At 42.4% G+C, this 19,378-nt stretch overlaps 2 protein-coding genes across 2 annotated transcripts; both read right to left on the reverse strand.

Annotated features, from left to right (window-relative positions):
- Positions 1-160: 160 nt before the first annotated feature.
- On the reverse strand, positions 161-4,027 carry trim59 (tripartite motif containing 59). The gene is made up of 5 exons (XM_070906364.1): positions 4,010-4,027; positions 2,456-2,823; positions 2,117-2,338; positions 1,793-2,002; positions 161-1,051 (listed from the first exon to the last, which is right to left on the reverse strand). Exons 2-5 carry the CDS (start codon positions 2,708-2,710, stop codon positions 428-430), a joined length of 1,311 nt encoding a protein of 436 aa, XP_070762465.1. The 5' UTR covers positions 2,711-2,823; positions 4,010-4,027; the 3' UTR covers positions 161-427.
- Positions 4,028-4,608: 581 nt separating this feature from the next.
- On the reverse strand, positions 4,609-17,759 carry kpna4 (karyopherin alpha 4 (importin alpha 3)). The gene is made up of 17 exons (XM_070905232.1): positions 17,581-17,759; positions 15,796-15,840; positions 15,539-15,628; positions 14,268-14,297; positions 13,975-14,027; positions 12,647-12,742; positions 12,258-12,343; positions 11,403-11,489; positions 11,124-11,293; positions 10,251-10,295; positions 9,944-10,075; positions 9,647-9,775; positions 8,273-8,377; positions 8,078-8,149; positions 7,402-7,564; positions 7,215-7,309; positions 4,609-6,968 (listed from the first exon to the last, which is right to left on the reverse strand). Exons 1-17 carry the CDS (start codon positions 17,647-17,649, stop codon positions 6,873-6,875), a joined length of 1,563 nt encoding a protein of 520 aa, XP_070761333.1. The 5' UTR covers positions 17,650-17,759; the 3' UTR covers positions 4,609-6,872.
- Positions 17,760-19,378: the final 1,619 nt, after the last annotated feature.

Below are 19,378 nucleotides of genomic sequence, written 5' to 3' on the forward strand. Positions count from 1 at the left end.
CTTCCCCCTGGTGTGCACAGGAACCCTGGGAACCTCTGAAGTCTGAATCATCGTCTACATGTGATGGTTAATGCATTTAAAAGATATGTTTTTGGTGACGTAGTTATTTCTAATCATTTAATCTTCCTGCCTGAAATTTCCAGCACGATGAGTGAGATTCTCAAGTTCAGGAAAAGTACCTGCACTGCATTGTGGTCTATTTACTCCACTGAAGCTCTTGTTTCTTTGTGAAGCTGACAGCAAAATCTGATATTCACTGTTTTGGATTGTTAAATATGTTTTTACTATCAAACTTAAAACGTGAACATAGACACAGGAATGCAACACCATAAACAGCAGGTGTTTTAGGGTGGATTTTTTCCTTTACAACATAAGTGAGACCTTCGCAGCTTCTAAATAAAAGTTGATGGATCCAGTTAGGGCTCTTTCAGTGGGATGTCAGAGTTTTAAATAAGGCAGCCATCTGCTGGACAGCCTTTTCTCCCACTGAGGAGAGGTGAGAGCTCCATCTTTCTGCGGTGGCCTCCATCACTGTGTATACTGACCCCACCGCGTCGCAGACGGATGTGATCAGTTCGCTGCTCAGACCGTGGACTAACTGACTGAACTGAGAGAGCAGAGAGAAGCCGAGTGACGCCCCTCCGACCGGGTTGACCCACAGCACTGCCAGCAGCAGCAGCAGCAGCAGCCCCAGCAGCACCACAGAAGAAGAAGTAGGCTGCAGCTGACACCACATGTCCTGCACCCAGCACTCGGACTGATCCCTCCCAGCTTCAGTTTCCACACCAGCCTCCACGCCGCCACATCTGGCACAGCAGCACACCTTAGGGACAGGTGCTTCCTCCAGGCTGCCGATGGTCACAGCAGGCCAGTGCTGCTGGAGGTGCTCCGCCGCCCGCGGGGTGACAGAGAGGCTCATCACTGCGGGCAGAGGGGTTTTAATGAACTCCTCCACCCTCTCTCTGAACAAATGCACCTGCTCCAGGAAGACCAGCGGCGAGTCCTCCTCCTCTACTGATGAGCCCAAGGATACCAGGTCCAACTGTTCTTCCTGCAGGAAACAAGACAACAGAAAATTAATCAACAATCTGATCATCGATTAATTGTTTAACAATCATCTTCTTGTTCCTGCTTCTAATATGAGAATTTGCTGCTTTTCTCTGTCTTATATCATTTTAAATTATATATTTTTGGGGGGGGGGGGGTTGAGCTGTTTGTTGGGCAAAACAACCAATGTGAAGCCTTGGGCTCCACTTGGAATGAACATTTTTACCATTATTTTATTTTTTATTTTATAAACTAAATCAATAGTGAAAATAATAATTGATTGCAACGCTATACACCACAATATAAAACACACTGGTGTATTTTAACCACAATCACATGTCCCAGTTTTCAAGATAAGGATACATAACTGTCATATGGGAGTTGCCGTAATAACTGGTTTCTGACGTAAATAGTGTAAATGTCAACTCCTAGTCGTAACAGGGAATCTCAGATTTTTTTCAAAAGCTCTGATATATCCGACATGGCACTAAATAATTTAGAAGTGCCTGAAAACCAAACAAACTAAAGTCCGTCACTGAAAGTAACTAAATCCAAGTGCTGAATTGTCAAAGCACAGTATTTTTACCTTCACACAACCAACTCTGAAATCATACAATCGTCTGAAGTCCTGCAAGTCATAAAGATTCCTGTGATTACCTGTCCATGCCTAACAGTCACTAAATGTGTAATGGTGATGACGTGTACAATGACTTGTTGTAAATCAGCCATGAGCCCTGAAACACACCTGTAGCTCCTTCACTCTGTGGATGAGTGGGTCGAAGGCCCGGGACACCTCTGCGCCAGCTTTATCCAGGGCCTCCAGGTAGGCGTGTCTCTTCCTGGCCAGCACCGCCTCCAGCGTCTGAAAGTACTGGCTGACCTCCTGTCGGTCCTGCCTCACCAGACCCTCACAGCGGGCCTTCTCCTGCTCCAGCTGCTCCCCCAGCTCACACACCTAACAGAGGGAGAGAGGAACATTTATATGAATATATTTAGTCAAACAGATTTCCATCGCTTGCAATGGCACAAAGGTAACACACACAGCTGGCATATTGACAGGATTCCCCACCTGTGCCCATCTACGCTCAGAGAGTTTGAGCAGCAGTAGCGATGGGGTCTGTTTTTCTCTGATGAATGCTGCCTGCAGGTCATCTATGGGATGGCCCTGGTGCTGCCCTACAGTCAGACACAGCCCACAGATCAACTGCCGGTCCTGGATGCAGTACATGTTCAGAGGCTGCCTGTGGTGCTCCTGACAGGAAGGGGCTCGCGGCTCGCTGTCGCTCTGGTACTGAGAGAGCAGATGAGACAGATGAGCACAAACTGAAGTAGCTCAATACGAGGATTTCAGACTGACAGGTAGTGAAAGGGTAAATGTTTTGTTTGAACGTAAGTGATTCTCTCCTACTTTCTCAATGATGGCCCGCAGAGATACGTTGGTGGGCAGAGCTTCTATGCCCGCTGGGGGCAGCTCCACCACGCTGCGACAGTTGGGGCATTTTAGGGGCAGGCGGAGCGGACGCCAGATGGAGTAGTTGGTGGACAACTGGAGCAAGTTGTCCAGGCAGGTCTTACAGAAGGTGTGTGAGCACGGCAGGACCCGCGGGTCAGAGAACAGAGAGTAGCACACAGAGCACGTCAGGTCCTCCTCTAGGTTGTCCATGGTTGAGACTAGAGGGCAGGCTCAGGACAGTAGGGCGGATGAAAAGCTACGTGTTGCACCTGTTCAGCAAAATACATTAACTTGCTGCAACTGTGAATATAACCTGGTGACCACTTAAAAAACATGGGACAGAATTTGATTCAGAGTCAATAAACAAAAACTATTTTGATCATTAATGACAAAATCATTTTCCAAGCAACACTTGAAAGCTCTCAAATGATTTGATTTGTTTTTTGTCATTTATGAGAGTAAAGTGAATATCTTTGGGTTTTGGACTGTTGGTTGGACGAGACATTTGAAGCGGAAAAATAGGCATTTCCCCCCATTTTCTGGACAAAATGATTACTTGAGAGAATATTCAGCAGATTAATCAATAATGAAAATAATCTTTAGTTGCATCCCTAATTGGGTTAAGTCAAGTTTTATTTTCATGACCGTGTAATCTCCAGTCCTCCTTGTACTGAAAAACAAGAGAACAGCCAAAAACCCAGCTCAGCTCTTATTAGAGGATCAGTTATGTTGTGTGTGTGTGTGTGTGTGTGTGTGTGTGTGTGTGTGCTCTCTCCTCTAGTTACAGCCAGCACCGCAGTGACAATAGGAGGCCTTATGCCAGCACCCACCCAGTCCCAACACACACATGCACGAACACACACTTTGTGGTCAGGACAGGCTGTTCAGTTGTGCAACTGTCCCCAAAACCTGATCCATCCACGAAGTCGAACTGCAGCCGATTAGGCGCCCAGATTCAAACAGGTAACAGATGTCCTGCTGCGGCCCGATCGATGTTGCCAATTAAGCTCATTGTAAAGTTCATTTTAGCCATATCCACATATGTAAAGGGTATATTTAAAAGTTGACACCTTTCTTTTTTCCTCTTTAATTTGAATCGGCAAATATTTCGCGAGGTTAGCCGGACAGGTAAAGTTTGTAGGTAACTGTTGCGTCAGTTTTACTCCACATAACATTATCTGGTTTGTTTGTTTGTTTGTTTTAATCAAAGACAGTTAACCACGCCGGCCAGTTTTCTTTCACAAGACAAGCAAATATACTTCGTCGACTCCTCAAACACCCAGAAAATGTAGTGTCCACATAACACATTGTCCTTTTTGTATTTTACTTAAAATAAATCGGCACTCCCAAATACTAACGTTAGTTAAGTTATGTACGTCACATTACAGTTGTTGTGGCTACTTTCTCAGCAACCCGTCTGTTTTATAATTTGTTCTTGGTAACACAACGTGCACAATTTATTTACTTTTAAAAGTGATTAAAGCGAGAAATGTTCAGTCAGAAACTCACCGTCTGTTCGGAGCAAAGTGTCTGTCCAAAACAGAGCTTTCATTTCCTGTTCCTTCCCGTGCCGCCTTCATGTGCTCTCAGTAAATTCCTACTGCAGCAGGTGGTGGAAATACAACATACCAAACTTTTAGAGCACTGTCAAATGCTCCTGCAGAAAATACAAAAATGTAATTGTTTTGCAATGTTTGACGTTATTGGTGTTGGTTTAAATCTGCTTTTCTTTCTGTATATACACGGAACTGTGCATATATGGAGTCCACCTATGTAAAGCTCCCCCCCCCCCCCAAATTATTTCAAACATGAAATAATTAAATATTGACGTTTCGGGTCGTGTGAATGTATTCTGCCCGTTAGAGCGGATACATTTCCGACAGTTTCCAAATGCACCATTTCTATTTCCCGCAGTACGCATGCGGATAAACTGTCTCCCTGGCCAATCAGGCTACGGTGTTTATCGATTTGAATACAAGCTCAACCGTTGTGTATATCGAAGGTATTTGACAGTTTCACACATTTTTTTGTGTAAATACAAGCAGATGAACAAGAGGGATTAATCACACCGCTTCTTCACAACAGACCACACACTCACACACAGTCTCTCGATTTGGGTTTCACTATTTATTTTCTCGAAGACAACCTACCTATCCTGTAGCCTATCTCCCAAAAAAGGTTTTTTGGGCAAACCACCTTTTTTTTTCTTCTTCCATGTCATAACTTCAGATTTGAAACCACATGTTTGCTAACAAGGAATGCTGCAAAAAGAAATACCCCTATGTTCAACAGAAGGTGTATGAGCACAATGTGTAATCATTTACTACAGTGTTTGAAGTTAACACAAAAAATGGGTAAGGGTAAGCAAGGGTAAGCTTGTACACCTAGCTGGTATAAGAGGAAAGAGGAGTATGGGGCTAAGGACTCTGCAAGGTACTAAAGGTACAGCAAACTTGTTCATGAGTTTATTTATTATTCAGGAGAACCCACTTAGGACAACTCCAGTCTGACATGTGGGGCACCCTTTGACCTTGAGAAAAGGGAAGTTAAATCCCCTCTTAGTTTAGCTGAGATACATTAGCAGATTCATTACTGCTGCTCCTGAAATAAAGTCATTATTTTCTCAAGTATCACTAAAAAGCATCATTGGATTACTCTAGAAAGACAACAAAGATTGTGGTTGAGTGATGCATATTGTAGAGGTTGTTGGCAGGTCAAAACCTATGAAACCGACCAACACACCTTCAAAAAGATTTCAGGCCTCACTTTGCAGTATATGTGCAAAACCATAGATTATTTAGCAAATCCGAAACTAGTGAGGGGTAAGGGAAGGGGAAACATGTAACATTTAAGCACAGTTTTACTTAAAATGAAAATTACACTGTATCCACAGCCTAAGGAAACTAAAATACCCTAAAAAATAACTGTGCTATAGTTTAGTACATGCAAAGGTTATGATTCACAATCCTACGTGAAATGGCCATTGTTCTCTTCTCCCTTGGTGATAAGTCAGAGCTATGGCAACAATACTGCAAAAGCAGTGATTTTGCTATAAATTGAAGGAAAAATAATGAAGTGTCACAAGGGGAACAGGTCATTTGGTTGATTATAGTGATGGTGTCAGAATTTCACAGCATCAAGCCCATGTCTGGTGCGTAGGTTAGGGTTCTGGTGTGAGGGTGGAATACGATCGTCGTCAATCACCTTTACAGAAGCAAAGAAACTAAAAGCTGAAAATAAAAAAAATTCATAAAAAGGAACACACTGGAGGCGAAAAGAAAAGCCCAAAAGCCACCAAATGCATCTTAATACAATGCACTGCTGCTCCACACCTGCCAATAGCATTGTCCAGTGTCAATTAATACTAACTTAACAATAATTCAAAACAAAAGAATAATCCTTGTGATGACGATGATTTTTTTTTTTTTTTATCATATCCAACGTTCTTCCAACGGATTTGAGGATCAGCCTCTCTTTCAAAGGCAGAATTTTCTTTCCTGAAACCTTTGCTAAACTCATTGTTGCGTTTCTCAATTTTGTTTCTCTCCAGATGTTGTATTTGTATTTTTTTTTCCCCCCGTCTCTGCATGCGTTCTCACCCAGTCTCGCATACTCCCAGTCACGCACGCAGCCAAGCACACACAACTCATCCGTCCATTCTCTCGCACATGCGACACGCGCAGCCGGACTCCTGGCCCCGCCCACCAGGGGGAGAGGATGGTGCCCTGTTGGGCCTTTCGTTGGAGGAGATGAACCTGGCTCCTCAGCACTGAGTCCAGACATTCATACACAATGGGTCCATTCACACACATGTCTGATAGCGTGGCCGATTGGGGGAGGGGCACATTGAGGGTGGCGCCCTCTCTAGTCGGAGGACCGCAGAATTGTGATGGTTCGTGGTTCATCTCAGTTCATAATTATAGTTATATTCATTGCTGCATTTTGTTGTATTAAGATCTCTTGATTTCATATTTTTGATGTCCTTGGTTCTCCCCGGGTAGACATCGAGTTTTTTTGTTGTCATTTGAAGTAGTTTTCCGAAGACGACAGCTCCAATAACGCAGAAGTTATGTCGGCATGTCTCTCAACGCATTCGATGTAGATGTTTTGCTTTTTTTGCAACATGTAGCCACTCATTCTCACTCGCACCCACTCGCCATCTCAAACTTCATTTGGGCTGGTTCCCCTGGAATGCCAAATGAAATCCACACATTTTTCTCTCAGATAAGATGCAGCCATGGATCCCACGAGCCAAGCACAATGGATCAAATTTCTCACACTCTCGCTCTCTCTCGCTCTTTCTCTCCTAATTTTTTTATGTTGAACAGAGTGCTGCATCGCGAACAAAACTCCAGAATACCCCAGATGCCGTCTAGAACTGGAATCCCTCGGCTGGCACGTTGGCTGAGTTAAAGCCGTAAGTTCCACCCTGGATGGCCTCTGGGACCAGGCTGGTGTCTTCGTCAATCTGAACAGAAAGACAAAGCAACAGGGCGTTAATGTACAGCGGACATGACGAGTCAAACACCAAATGCCTTCTTTAACTTGTGAGTTATCATTTGACCTTCATATCTTCAACATGTTCGTCCATTAACTTCAATGTGATTGTACTTTATTAAAAGTAGTCTAAACCTCTGACTTTACAACACAGCAATACTCATGAAATAGTAAAAAGAAAACCACCAGTGGACAGGTGACTTTAACTGTAACTTACATCATCAGATGAGAAGAATTGATCAATAATTTCGTATGCCAATTTGTAGATATCTTCATTTTCGTGATTCTGCAGTTGCTCCACTTTTTCCAAACCTGAGGAACAAAAATAACAAAATTGTACACCATCCAATCGCACATGAACACCTTATGTTGATAAACATGATGCAAAACCTCGATGAGCTTACCTCCACATTCCTCAATAAGGTTAGCAATCGTTTCAGCCTCATCATCGGCCATCTTGAGGATATTGCTGAGGCCATCAAGAACAACCTGCACGACCTGGGCGTCCTTCACTGTCAGCAGGTTGCAGAATGGAGGGATCACCTGCTTCTCAATCAGGTGTGCCACCTGTAGGCAAGCAGAGAGACAGTGAGAAAAATCCGTAATCTGACATGTTAGAGAAGGAAGGAATACTTCAACAGGGGTCCGACATTCTCCATTTTAAATTTACAAAAGCCAATAAGGGTTTTAACAATAAAACTTCTCAAATTTTTCAAATTTCCGTTGTCCAAAACAATAGTGTCAGCAAACTCATTTAAAGCTAAAGAGGTAAGTAAATTACGTTTTTAAAGAGTTTTGTAATATACATCAATGACAGAAAAACTTACTCAATATTGTGAAATTGTTTTCACCATACTGACCACCTGTTCTAAACTCCCTTTTCGTCATACAGTTTCCATTTTCCATGACACAATTTCATTCACAAAAAATGGCAAGACTTGTTGCATCACTGTAATCAAAGATCAAACATTTTGAGACAGTTTTCGTGAGGAAAGGACAGGTGGAAAAATATTAAAGTTTAAGTCCACAGCTGGCAGAGAAGATTAGTGAGTGAGTACCAGATGATTTGAAGACTCTTACCTGATCTTTCCTCCCACTTATTGTCAGGTTGCTGATGGCCCAGGCTGCTTCCTTCTGAGTGCCAAAGTCACCCTGGAAAAAAATATACATATTCAAAGTGTGCAATTCATATTTATTCACAAATATGCTCTTCAGACACAATCATACATGATCCACTTGTACTTTACACAGTTCATAAGAGAGATGGATACACACCTTGTCGAGCAGGTGAATGATCATGGGAACTAGCTTGGCGTCAATGACAGCCTGCACCTGCTGCTGGTTGCCAGCTGTGATGTTTGACAGGAACCACACTGCCTCCTACAGGACAAAACGCACAAATACAACAGTCAGTGAGAGCGTGCACTGTGGAGATCCATGTCCAGTCGAGCCACGGAGGTTTAAGAGTACTAGTGTGATTTTATTTGGCTAATTTAATGGCCTGTGTCGGAAGAACGAGTGAGAGCCGCTGCTCAGCAACAGACTCGTTCAGCAAGCTAACCCAGACAGGCCGTTAGAGCCAGAATATTTTCACATCTAACTCAGTGGATTAAGGGTTTATTTCAACCAAAACAGAGTTGGTGATTGTTGGAACAGTGAAAAGACTCACCGCACACACATCTGCGCAAATATGTCTGCAATCACCAGCTGTTGGGTTGACGGTGGCCGGTTGGACATTTTTAACATTTCGCCCAACCCTAGTACTGTAGTAAGCTGTCCCCAGCATGCCATTTGGCCGTTAACAGTTAGTAGGTGTCCCCTCTCATTACACTACACAGTGTGTACTTCTGGCGGCTAATAAATATGTCTCGTGGATCTCAGAGCTCACACTCGACAATGCACTTCCTTGGGTCCTCGGCGACACACCCGGCAAGTGTAAAGTCAATCGGATGAACGGTTGTCAAGATAATCGAAGGACAAACAGACATACAGGTTTTATCCTAACCAAAGAAGGCAGGTGATTTTACTGTGTCACACCTTCAACCAGAGAGAGAGGAAGAACTCGCCTGCTAAAGACTGATTAGAATGAAACATGACAGACCCTCTTCTTGAGGACTAAACATTTGTCAAAAATGAGTTTTTGTGTCTGAGCTGGATCAGAATCCAGAGGTCCACTCTGTGAGTTTGACCTCTGGTCGAGACAGAGTGCTGTGGGCGGGGCAAGGGCGGTGTTGAGGCTTTAATCATCGTCCAAGTCACAAAAGGGGGGGGGGGGGGGGCCTCATTTTAAAGTGACTGGTCTCAGATGCACTCCGATATCAGCAGAGACACATGGTCTTCAGCACCCTCTGGCCACCAACCCATGGTATCACACATTTAACCACATGCACACAGACAACCCTCCACACCCACCCACCCACCCACCCCAACCTGTCTCACTAACTAACCAGCCACTGAGGTCCTCTTCGTCTTCTTCGTCGTTGTGATTCTCCATGTTGTGAATAAGTAGCTACCTGTCCCGTCTAAACCTTTCACACAGCATTCATACAAGCACCAAGTCTCTGATTTCATCACTTCCAGACAACACGTCTTGCATTAGTTTGAGATCGTTCATGTGTAGAAGGAGGAAGAGGATAGACAATGTATTACCTTGTTGATTTTCTCCTTCGGGTGTGTGAGGAGTGCAGGGAAGTGGCTGAGAGCATCACAGTTGAGCACCACCTGGGTCTGTTCATCTGTGCCAGTCACTATGTTCCCAACAGCCCTCAGGGCAGCAGTCTGGATGTGGACATGAAGTGTGAAATTGTTGTGAAAATAATACATTTTATGTAGATCGCGTTGCTAGATACCTCAGAAGAAGTCACGCAAGACAAGTTTAGAGGTGGAAAGAGTCCAAACGCAAAGACAACTGGACTAAGCATCTTTATGCCTGGTGTCTCTTCATACCTGAACTTTGACCTCCTGGTGACTGAGCAGAGGCACCAGATGAGGGACAATGCCAGAGTCGATGACCATTTGGATCTGCTCGTTCCCAGCGTCAGTCAGATAAGACAGAGCCCACACTGTGTCGACCAAGATCTGGAGGCAGCAAAGAAAAAAAGAAACTAATGAATACATTTACCCTCTTAAGACAGTAATACTTAAACAGGGATTTATTTTGTGGGTATATAGCACTGCCAATAGTTAAGTGAGGCCAAGGCACCACAGCCTGCTTTAAAAAAAAAGGGGGGGGGGGTTGGGTCAGTCTACTCACGCTGACATCAGTGTGGTGGATCAGCACGCAGAGAGCTGGCAGGATCTGAGAGAAGAGAGAAGGGAAAAGAAGAAAAGGCAGGTGGGGGTCATTAGGTGGAGAAAATAACAGGGTTCCTATGTGATCTATAAAGGCTTGAGAAGTCTGTATGACCCCGTATACCTGCTACACCATAATTCATTACAGCACATAAAAGACGATCACTACATTTCCTCTTGCCTGCGTCTCTCTTCCTGCCAAAACACCACCCAATAAACACATCTCTCTTAGATTAAATAGAGGGGTGGATGCAGAGTGCCTTCACTTACATACAGAAGAGATGAGCATTCACAGCAGCAAATATAAATATTTCCCATGGTAATTTCTGACATTTGCCACACATACTGTAAACCAGCTTTCTTCCTCAGGCATACAGATAAGAAGGGATCCTACACACTGTCCAAAGTTCACAACTATTCTATTAAAAACACCTTTTTCGATCCAACATGGACATTCCTCAGGTCTGACCTGGCCTTAGTGGTTTGAGTAAGATCCTTGTTGGATCGAAAGGTTACCCTATATTCATAAAATATTCTAGCTGCAAACTTCAGACAATATGCAGCATCCTCTCTTACATTTCAACCTGATAGTGGCTTTTTCAACACACCTGTACCTGTAAGTTTCATGCAAGAATGAAAGGATCTTTCGCATTCAAGAGTCAGGATAGCTTTCCTCTGAAATGAACCGAAGACAACTCTGGGTAATCCCTCAATGGCTTCCCACTCATAAACACTGAAATACTGCCTTTCCATCAACACCCATGTTACCCAGCAATCTAGCACACACGTGTAAGGCTAACTCATTCTCACCCTCTTCCTCTACACACATACACACCTCCTGGATGGTCTCCATGGGTGGTGGAGGGTCCTTGTGGCGGCACAGATTGACCATGACCCAGGTGACATTGCGGAGGAAGGTGATGGGGATGGAGGGACTGATGAAAGAGAGCAGGGGCTTGACCACACTCAAGCTGATCACATAGTCTCTGCACTGAGGGCCATCACCTGGAGAGAACACACACACACACACACACACACAGATGGAGCGAATGTCGTCTCAGAACTCACCATGTTTATTTCTAACACACTCGTGTTCACAGCAACAGGGACTCACCTATGATGTTGCCCAGGGCCCAGACAGCCTGTTCACACACATTCTGGTGAGGAGAGTGAAGCAGCCTCAGGAACAATGGAACAGCATCTACACAATAGAAACAGATAGGTGTCATGATCTGACGTGTTGCCTTAATTCAGGCATGACACCATGTTCCGCACACAATTTAGAAGCTAGTACTTAGCTTTAGTACTAGTAGTTACACTTTTTAATACAACGTTAATTATCTGATCCTACACATTAAATGACCACTTGGACAGATCTGGACTCCAGATTCAGACAATGGCCAAGTTTGCAATTTGACTAAAATGCAATCGAGCCACAACATGCAACAGATGGAGAGAGGAGGGAGAGTAGGAGAATATCTGACGGCCATTGTCTTGTATAATGTGGACTTAAAGCAATGCCCAAACAAATTTAATTTCATAATTTTGTTTGCTGAGTAAAACCTAAATGTACATTTGTGAAGTTCTTTCACCTGGTTGAAAAGCTCAACTGACTGTGATGTAAATGTGAATATATTGTTTAAGTAATTAAATAAGAAAATATGGTCGTAAACACAACTGGTGCGACTAAACAAAAACAATCAGCATTGTGAAACAAAGTCTCCAAACACAGTAAATGTGCAGTTTTTACCGTTTCATAACAATCCGCCAAAAACATTATTTTAATGATAGATTAATGGAATAAGACAGCATATAACTGCACACCCCACTAATATAAAATCAGCAGTTAGTGGAGCTTTTAAAATCTTTAATGGACATGGCTACGATAAGAAAGATGGATCAAAAAGAAAACAAACCGACATCAAATCAAGAGAAAGAAAAAGGTGTATTGTGATAAAATCGCACTTACTGGACTGGACCACAGCTTGGGTCTGCTCTGAGGTACCAGACGCTATGTTGGTTAAAGCCCAGGCTGCCTCAAACTGGAGAGATGGGCTGTAGAGAGGTAATGGTAAAAGTGAGTGCGACTCGGCAGGGGCGTCAAACAGTACGAGTATGCTGATGAGTCATTTATATTTCTGCCATTACTGGAAGGTAAAAACTAGAACACATTTACATAACTGCTACACCGTGCAGATGTAGGCCCTGGCTCAACCCTGCTGGCTCATCTGCATAACTTTGAAGTGTACATAAACTCAACATGATCCAGAAGATAGGCTAACTTGTACTATAATTATTGCACATGAAAAAGCATTATTCACCGCTACATGCAGACAAACACAATAACAGCCTGCTTACTTGTCATCTCTGTCCAGACAGTGGACCAGTATAGGCAGGATCCCAGACTTAATCAGGTCATCTATGGGAGGGTTACGGTCACTGGACAACAACTTCCTACAAAAAAAACAAAGAGGAAACAGAAGACCATTACTCACACACTCACATAGCTTTACACATAAGAACCAATTAGACGAAGAGAGAAACAGCTAAAGAATGTGAAGTATCTGCACATTGTAAGTCAATCACAATCCCAGTGACTGTAATGACAGGAGCCTGCTTGTGACCCAGCGTTAACATTACACAACATCAGGTACGGTGTGATGGCATCGTCAGTGTCAAGACAAAGCTGCAGGGGAGCATACAATGGGGGAAAAAAAGAAGGCAAAGAAGAGAAAACATCCTGGAATGTAAACGTGTTTCATGAATTCAGCTCCCTTCTGCTGCACCTGACCCAACTATAGGAGGGCTGCACTGCTGAGCTGCAGTGCCATTTACAATGTCCATTAATCAGACAGGGCTGACTTGCTGTAAATCACAGCGGCCTAACCAAACAGGAAAAAACATTCAGGTCCTGAAATTGACACTGAAACTGTATTTCGCGAGAGGCCTTTGATTTTAATCAGATGACCTCTTAAGTCAAAATATACTGGTGCAAGCTATCTGGCTCACGAATACCACATGAACCAGATGTGAATCTTGATTACATTCAAACTGCTACTGTTCTAGAGCAAACGACACTACAATATAAGACCGCATCAATATGGTTTATTCATACTAAAAATTAAGTTTGGGTGGCAGGGGAAATGGTAACATTGTGATAATCGTGACCGCATTGTCTTGATATTGATGTGTAACAATATTAATCAGAATCAATATTAATAGAACCTATTATTTGAATTCAATGAATATAAATGTTACCTTTTTGTGTTTTAGGAGCAGTTTTAAGTTTTTAAATTCTCATGCCGTGTCAGATGTCCCTGATTCGTTTAGGTCACTTTCACATCTGTAGTTATGTTTATTTTGGATTATACAGATCACTTCCAACACACTCAGCAGACAGATTCTGTAGCGGCTTTTCTTTAGAATTAGTGCTAAAATCACAATCATAAAATCCTGTAGTTGTTCCACTTTGCTTTAACACCACAAATGAACGGCACCAGCATCCGCCTAGATTTTTCACATGGTCACCGTCTGGTTGTTGAGTCCACACTAAAGTTTGACTGACAGCTTTCACACCAAACCAACAAAACTAAACAGGTTAGGTGTCAAAGCACCCCTAGACATTTATAACTACAAACATCAATATTAGAAAAGTGACACTGAATGAATATACAAAGAGTTCCTACCTGGCAGCCTGAACAGCACTCAGCTGGACGCCCTGATTATCACTGGTGGCATTCTAATACACAACACATACAAAACACAACATGTAAAATAATAAATGACTTTGCCAAAATCTGTATGCTGTAAGCGATAATTAAAAAAAAAAAAAAAAAGTTGGAGATCAGCCAGTTTCCTATTTATAAATAGTTATAACACATTGAGTTTAGTTGACTTAAATTCTGATGCATAATACACACTGCCCATAAGATGGGCTAAATGACGCAGAAGACAAATAAAAAGAAAACGTCCTACTTACTTGTACTATTGCTTCAAGAGAGGTGTTTTGCTGAAAAAGAACCATTTTGGAAAGTCATCAGTCTTGAGTCATGCATTAACACACATTTCTAACAAACACACACAGTATGTAATGTTTAATGTCAAGAGCTGCAAGATGATCAGTAACAGGTCAAATTTGTTTAGGCAAGAAAAAAAAAGTTAACACTGTTGAACACATCAGAGCCCACCAGACAAAAGCCATCTGAATACCCTGACGAGCGCCTGGCGGGACCCGATGAGGGTAGCTTCTTGCTTTGCATTTAAAAACAGTCATCCCTAAAACTGCTTGTGTGTGAAGTTGACAAAGCAGGAAGTAAAGTCACCAATGCACCACTGAGAACAGTGAGGGGAGGCTGATGGTTGGGAAATCCCTTCCGACCATGTAGGGACAAGCATTCTCACTTGAACCAACGTGGCGCAACAGTCAGCAGGTTGGATGTGCAGGCCAGCATTCAACATGATAATTTGTCAATCTCATCTGACGCCCTCTACCGGGAGTTCAGAGCCCAGTGTAGGCTGCCTCCAGTAGGGACACTGCGTATCACTTTCAATCACGCACTGACCATGACTGCGGGCTCTATTAAATAAAGCTACCTGATGCCTCTGACAGTCAGCAGTTGCAGCTGATTGCCTGTGCACCCTCAAATAAAGGTAGACAACCAGAACAAAAAACAAAACAACCCGGCATACAAATGTGCGTGTACTTGCATTAGATTTATATTTGTGTATTTATATACCATGTGGGGGAAAATTAAGAGAGACAGCTGTAACCTAGGAAAATTAAAAATAGTGGTGACAAGAAAAAATAAAAAGGAAATCTGAGGGAAAGTGAGGCTTAGGGAAACACCTGATATATCAGAAAGGGGCAAATATAGTCTAACAGGTCCAGCTAAATGTTTCCTTTTGAATGAGCCAACCACAAAATGGTCCCAAAAAAATGTCTCAATGTCCTCAAGGCAACACAATCAATGTGTTATTTTAGACCACCTGAAACAGTCAGGCAGCGGTCACTGGTTTGTTAAGTATTCAAACTAGATTGGCCAGCACTCTCTAATGTCTTGCAGTGAGTCAGAGCAGCATGTCATTGCTGATATATTGCTAAGCAGCCCATTTCAAGTCAGCCCTCTCAATACCACCAGGCAGTTACTGTGATTGAATTTCTGAATTGCTGAGTGGCCATTCTTGACCAATCTGTTTCCTGTGATGTTGTTAGTTAAAATACATATGTCTGATGTGGATGCACAACCATACCGATCTGAAATCTCCGTCGACATCAGAGTCCTCACAGATGTCCTCAAGGGGCACATTTCTCCTCTTCAGAAGGTGCTCATCTCTTTTGTTCTGTATTAAAGGGGACAGAAATATGACTTCATATATATTCCAGGAGAGATTCATTATGCACATTATTTCAAAGATAAACTGCAGATAAAAGGCCAGAATTCAATGCAGTTGTAAAAGTCACCGGGTGTTTGTAGTTGATGGCACAATATAAACACAAATGTATTTACCTTTCTGAGTTCCACCACTACCTCAGTCCTCTGTCTTCTCATAGTCTGTGGGCAAGATAGCATATTAACATTATACAACAAGGAACTTTAATCTCAACTTGAGAGAGAAAGAGAGTGACACCAGCTACAACATTCAAGTTCAGTCGTGTCAGTCGTACCTGGGGCTCACACACACTGCATATGACAGCACCCAAACACACTTAGCACAAGTTATGCTTCTGTTACTGCAAGACAATTTTATGTGACTAAACACGACCTCATTACTATTTGATATATAGCATTTTTATTCATGTTCTCACCCATATAAAACAAACAACAGTTACAATGGGATACACTCAGTTGGGGAGGTGCTGATTCTGATTGAGGTCTTTATTAGGGGCTGTAGTCTTTGCTGGTGTTCAATTTTAGTGCATTATAATGAGTTGGTTCCAATATTTAGTCTACCAGCATTGTTGTTCAAGAGCTGGACAAAATATTAGTAAAAACTTTCAGTACAGCACAATACAATACAATTCAACAACACCACAGCCTCCTAAATGACCATGAAGTTGAATCAACACATCAGTTTCAACAAAAATCTAACATCATAAACAGCAGGAATGTTGTATTTGCTTGGATTAGTTTCTAGCTACGTAGGTGTATAAGGCTGATTGTATATTTTATGGAACAAAAGTGTTGCTTTAGTTGCAGTTAAAGAGTAAGAGAGTCAGTAATGTTTGAGTTCATCACTGACAGACCTCCACCATAGTGATGACAACTTCAGTTATTAACAGGTTGCTAGGAAAGACAACTCGTGTCTAGTGGGGCCTAGCTCGCAACAGAAACTACTTGTCAAACAGGATGTGTGAGTATATCGTGCTCGTAAACATCTTAAGGGAGCCCGCGTGAAACCAACACCATCCCCTGCTAACATGAATGAAGCAAAGGCATGCTGAGCTCACTGTAAATCAACTGGTAACTTATAGATCCAACGTTAGCTAACGCATAGCTTTGATCTATCTGTCATGTGATCGTGTTAACTATAGCTGGTCGTGTTAACCTTGTTTTGTCAGCATGTGTAGTGTTACTAAACCACGGAATAACATTTTAACACTGCGCCACAAAATAAAAAGACCCAGGTAACTGGCCAGCTAGGAGGCTAAGTGGTTTCCGCCATTGTTTTTGGTGATAAAGACGGGGGATGGGTGGAACTGCAGCCACCAGCACCACCAAGCCCAACCACCGAGCTTAACGGTAGCTAGCAAGCTAGCACGCAGGTTAGCTAACTGCAGTATCAAAATAATGCTAATCTGCCGCTGCGTTAGCTTGCCAATCAAGACAATATCTCCATGGGACAGCCTGGAGATTAATTATATGTACTTTTTAGATATACATTAAACGTTTTCACAAGCTAACACATCGACCTAATGCTTAACCGTCCCGGTGGACGATATGCTTCAGTTAAGCTAGCATGTCCCCCCCGTGGGCCTGGCTAGCAGCAAGCTAGCAGAGCACATCCAGCGGAGGCGATGAACTCTGACTAGCTTTTCTGACATGTTTCATAACCAACACGGTCTCGTGGCGCAACGAAACCAGCGAGACCCAAAGGGAAATCGCACAGCCAAGGCCCGCGATCTAAAACGGGTGATTTCCGAAGGCCCTGGCCGAGGCTTTGGGTACAAAGTTCCCGATGGTGGAAATTAGAAACGACGTCACAAGGAAGCCAGGAGGCGAAGCTGGCCGCGAACAGAGCGGCGGCGCTGAGGAAAAGAGGAGATCCTCGACACCAATCTGCATAACTTTTACCTCCAAATCGCGGCCCTTATTCTTGAAATTCTTCAGCCGCTGGTTGTCCAGTTTCTCGTTGTCAGCCATGTTAGCCGTTCTGGTTACGTTAAATACAGGTTAACTCGTGGATTTAGCTTGTGAGCTACCCTTTTCTGGTTCCCTTTTCTCAGCCTTTCGTTAACGGACTATTTTTTGCTGCTCTGTCCGCGGTGCATACTGGGAATGCCGGTGGTGGAAGGCAGCCTCGCTCTGGCGTAGAGGAAGGGTGGGGAAATCCCCCTTCACTCTCATTGGCTTCACTGTTAACATCTCTCTGCAGGGCGCGCCACATAACAACATACAAACGTCCCTTATACATGTAAATGTAACAAATGTATATAAATGTATATAATGGTCAGTAATTTTCATTGAATAAAATAATCAAATATGATTTGTTCTTTACTTGAGTATTTCTATTTTTACCCACTACATTTTTACTTTTACTTTACAAGTGGAGTACATATATCTTAAAAATATAATACACTGTTTTATTGTAAATTAAACTATCAATAGTATAGCCCATAAACAAGACAACTGCCACAAATTCACAAAGTGGCAGTTGATTTTTGGTAAATTGATTAAGTACAATTTGATTTCTTTTCTCTGGACAGTGTTCCCCTGTAACACAAGTAAAACAAAGAGGCTTTATTGTGCTAAAAACACAACAAATTTGGATGATAACCATCTGATTTGAAGTCAGATTGCTGGAGCATCGTATTTGCTTTGGCTAAACTTTGAAATGCGTTTTTGCGCAGGACAAGGACTGTAGATTTTGTTCCCCATCTCCTACATTAGAATCATGAGAGGATCTTGTCACAGTCAGGAAGGACAGGAGGAACAACTGCAGTGACCAATAACTCATTCAATGTACATATGGGCATGTGACTGATGTTTTAAGATGGATCCTTTAAGGCCCTGTCTTGTATGGGCTGTGTGTCAGAATGTATGATTTTGAATTTCAGGACTTTTACATGTAATTAAATTTTTATGTTCTTGTATTGCAACATTTACTTAAGTAAAAATATTAATACCTCTTCTATTATTTATTTAATCACCCAAACTCCAGAAGAACCACCTCATTTGATTCCAGATATTTTAATAACTTTATTTCATTGCAACAAATAGACGAAACGACCAGTAACATTAAACACAAAACAAATTCTAAACATGACATGAGTTGACAGATTTGACAGTTTTAGTATTGTTTTAATGTGTATAATGTAACAACAGGTATACTTTATTTCAATATCATACATATATGTTTTTATGCTTTGTCATGTCATGTTTGTGTTGCTGAAGGAAATCTTTTTTCTTTTTTTAACATATTGTGAGACAACACTGGCAGCGTCATTCCAAATAAACAAATAAAGCCTGCATGACATAGTAAGCACATAACAAGAAGTCTTAATATTTTATACAAATGAATACAAATAAATACATGAGCACCATTGGGAAACAACATTTCTTTAAGCCGCAGAAACTTGACAAAAACAAACACAGTCAGTTTTCCATGTACAGCATGTGCAGTGTCAGACTGAATGTGACACACCAGCTGTTTTCTCAAAATTATCCTCACAGTCCAACATTACTCACAGATCACCATGGGTTATCACCATGGTCCGAAGACACTTTGTCCTCACCAGGATCGAGTAAACGCTCTTTCCGCCACAGAGATTAACACTTAAAACTGTGATCATGTCATCCCTTTTGTTATCACCTCCTCTCTGTCCCACAGTGAGGCCATTTGTTGATGAGTTACACAGGCAGGCGAGAGGGA

Source organism: Enoplosus armatus, chromosome 5, assembly GCF_043641665.1.
Source record: "Enoplosus armatus isolate fEnoArm2 chromosome 5, fEnoArm2.hap1, whole genome shotgun sequence".
Taxonomy (NCBI): Eukaryota; Metazoa; Chordata; class Actinopteri; order Centrarchiformes; family Enoplosidae; genus Enoplosus; species Enoplosus armatus.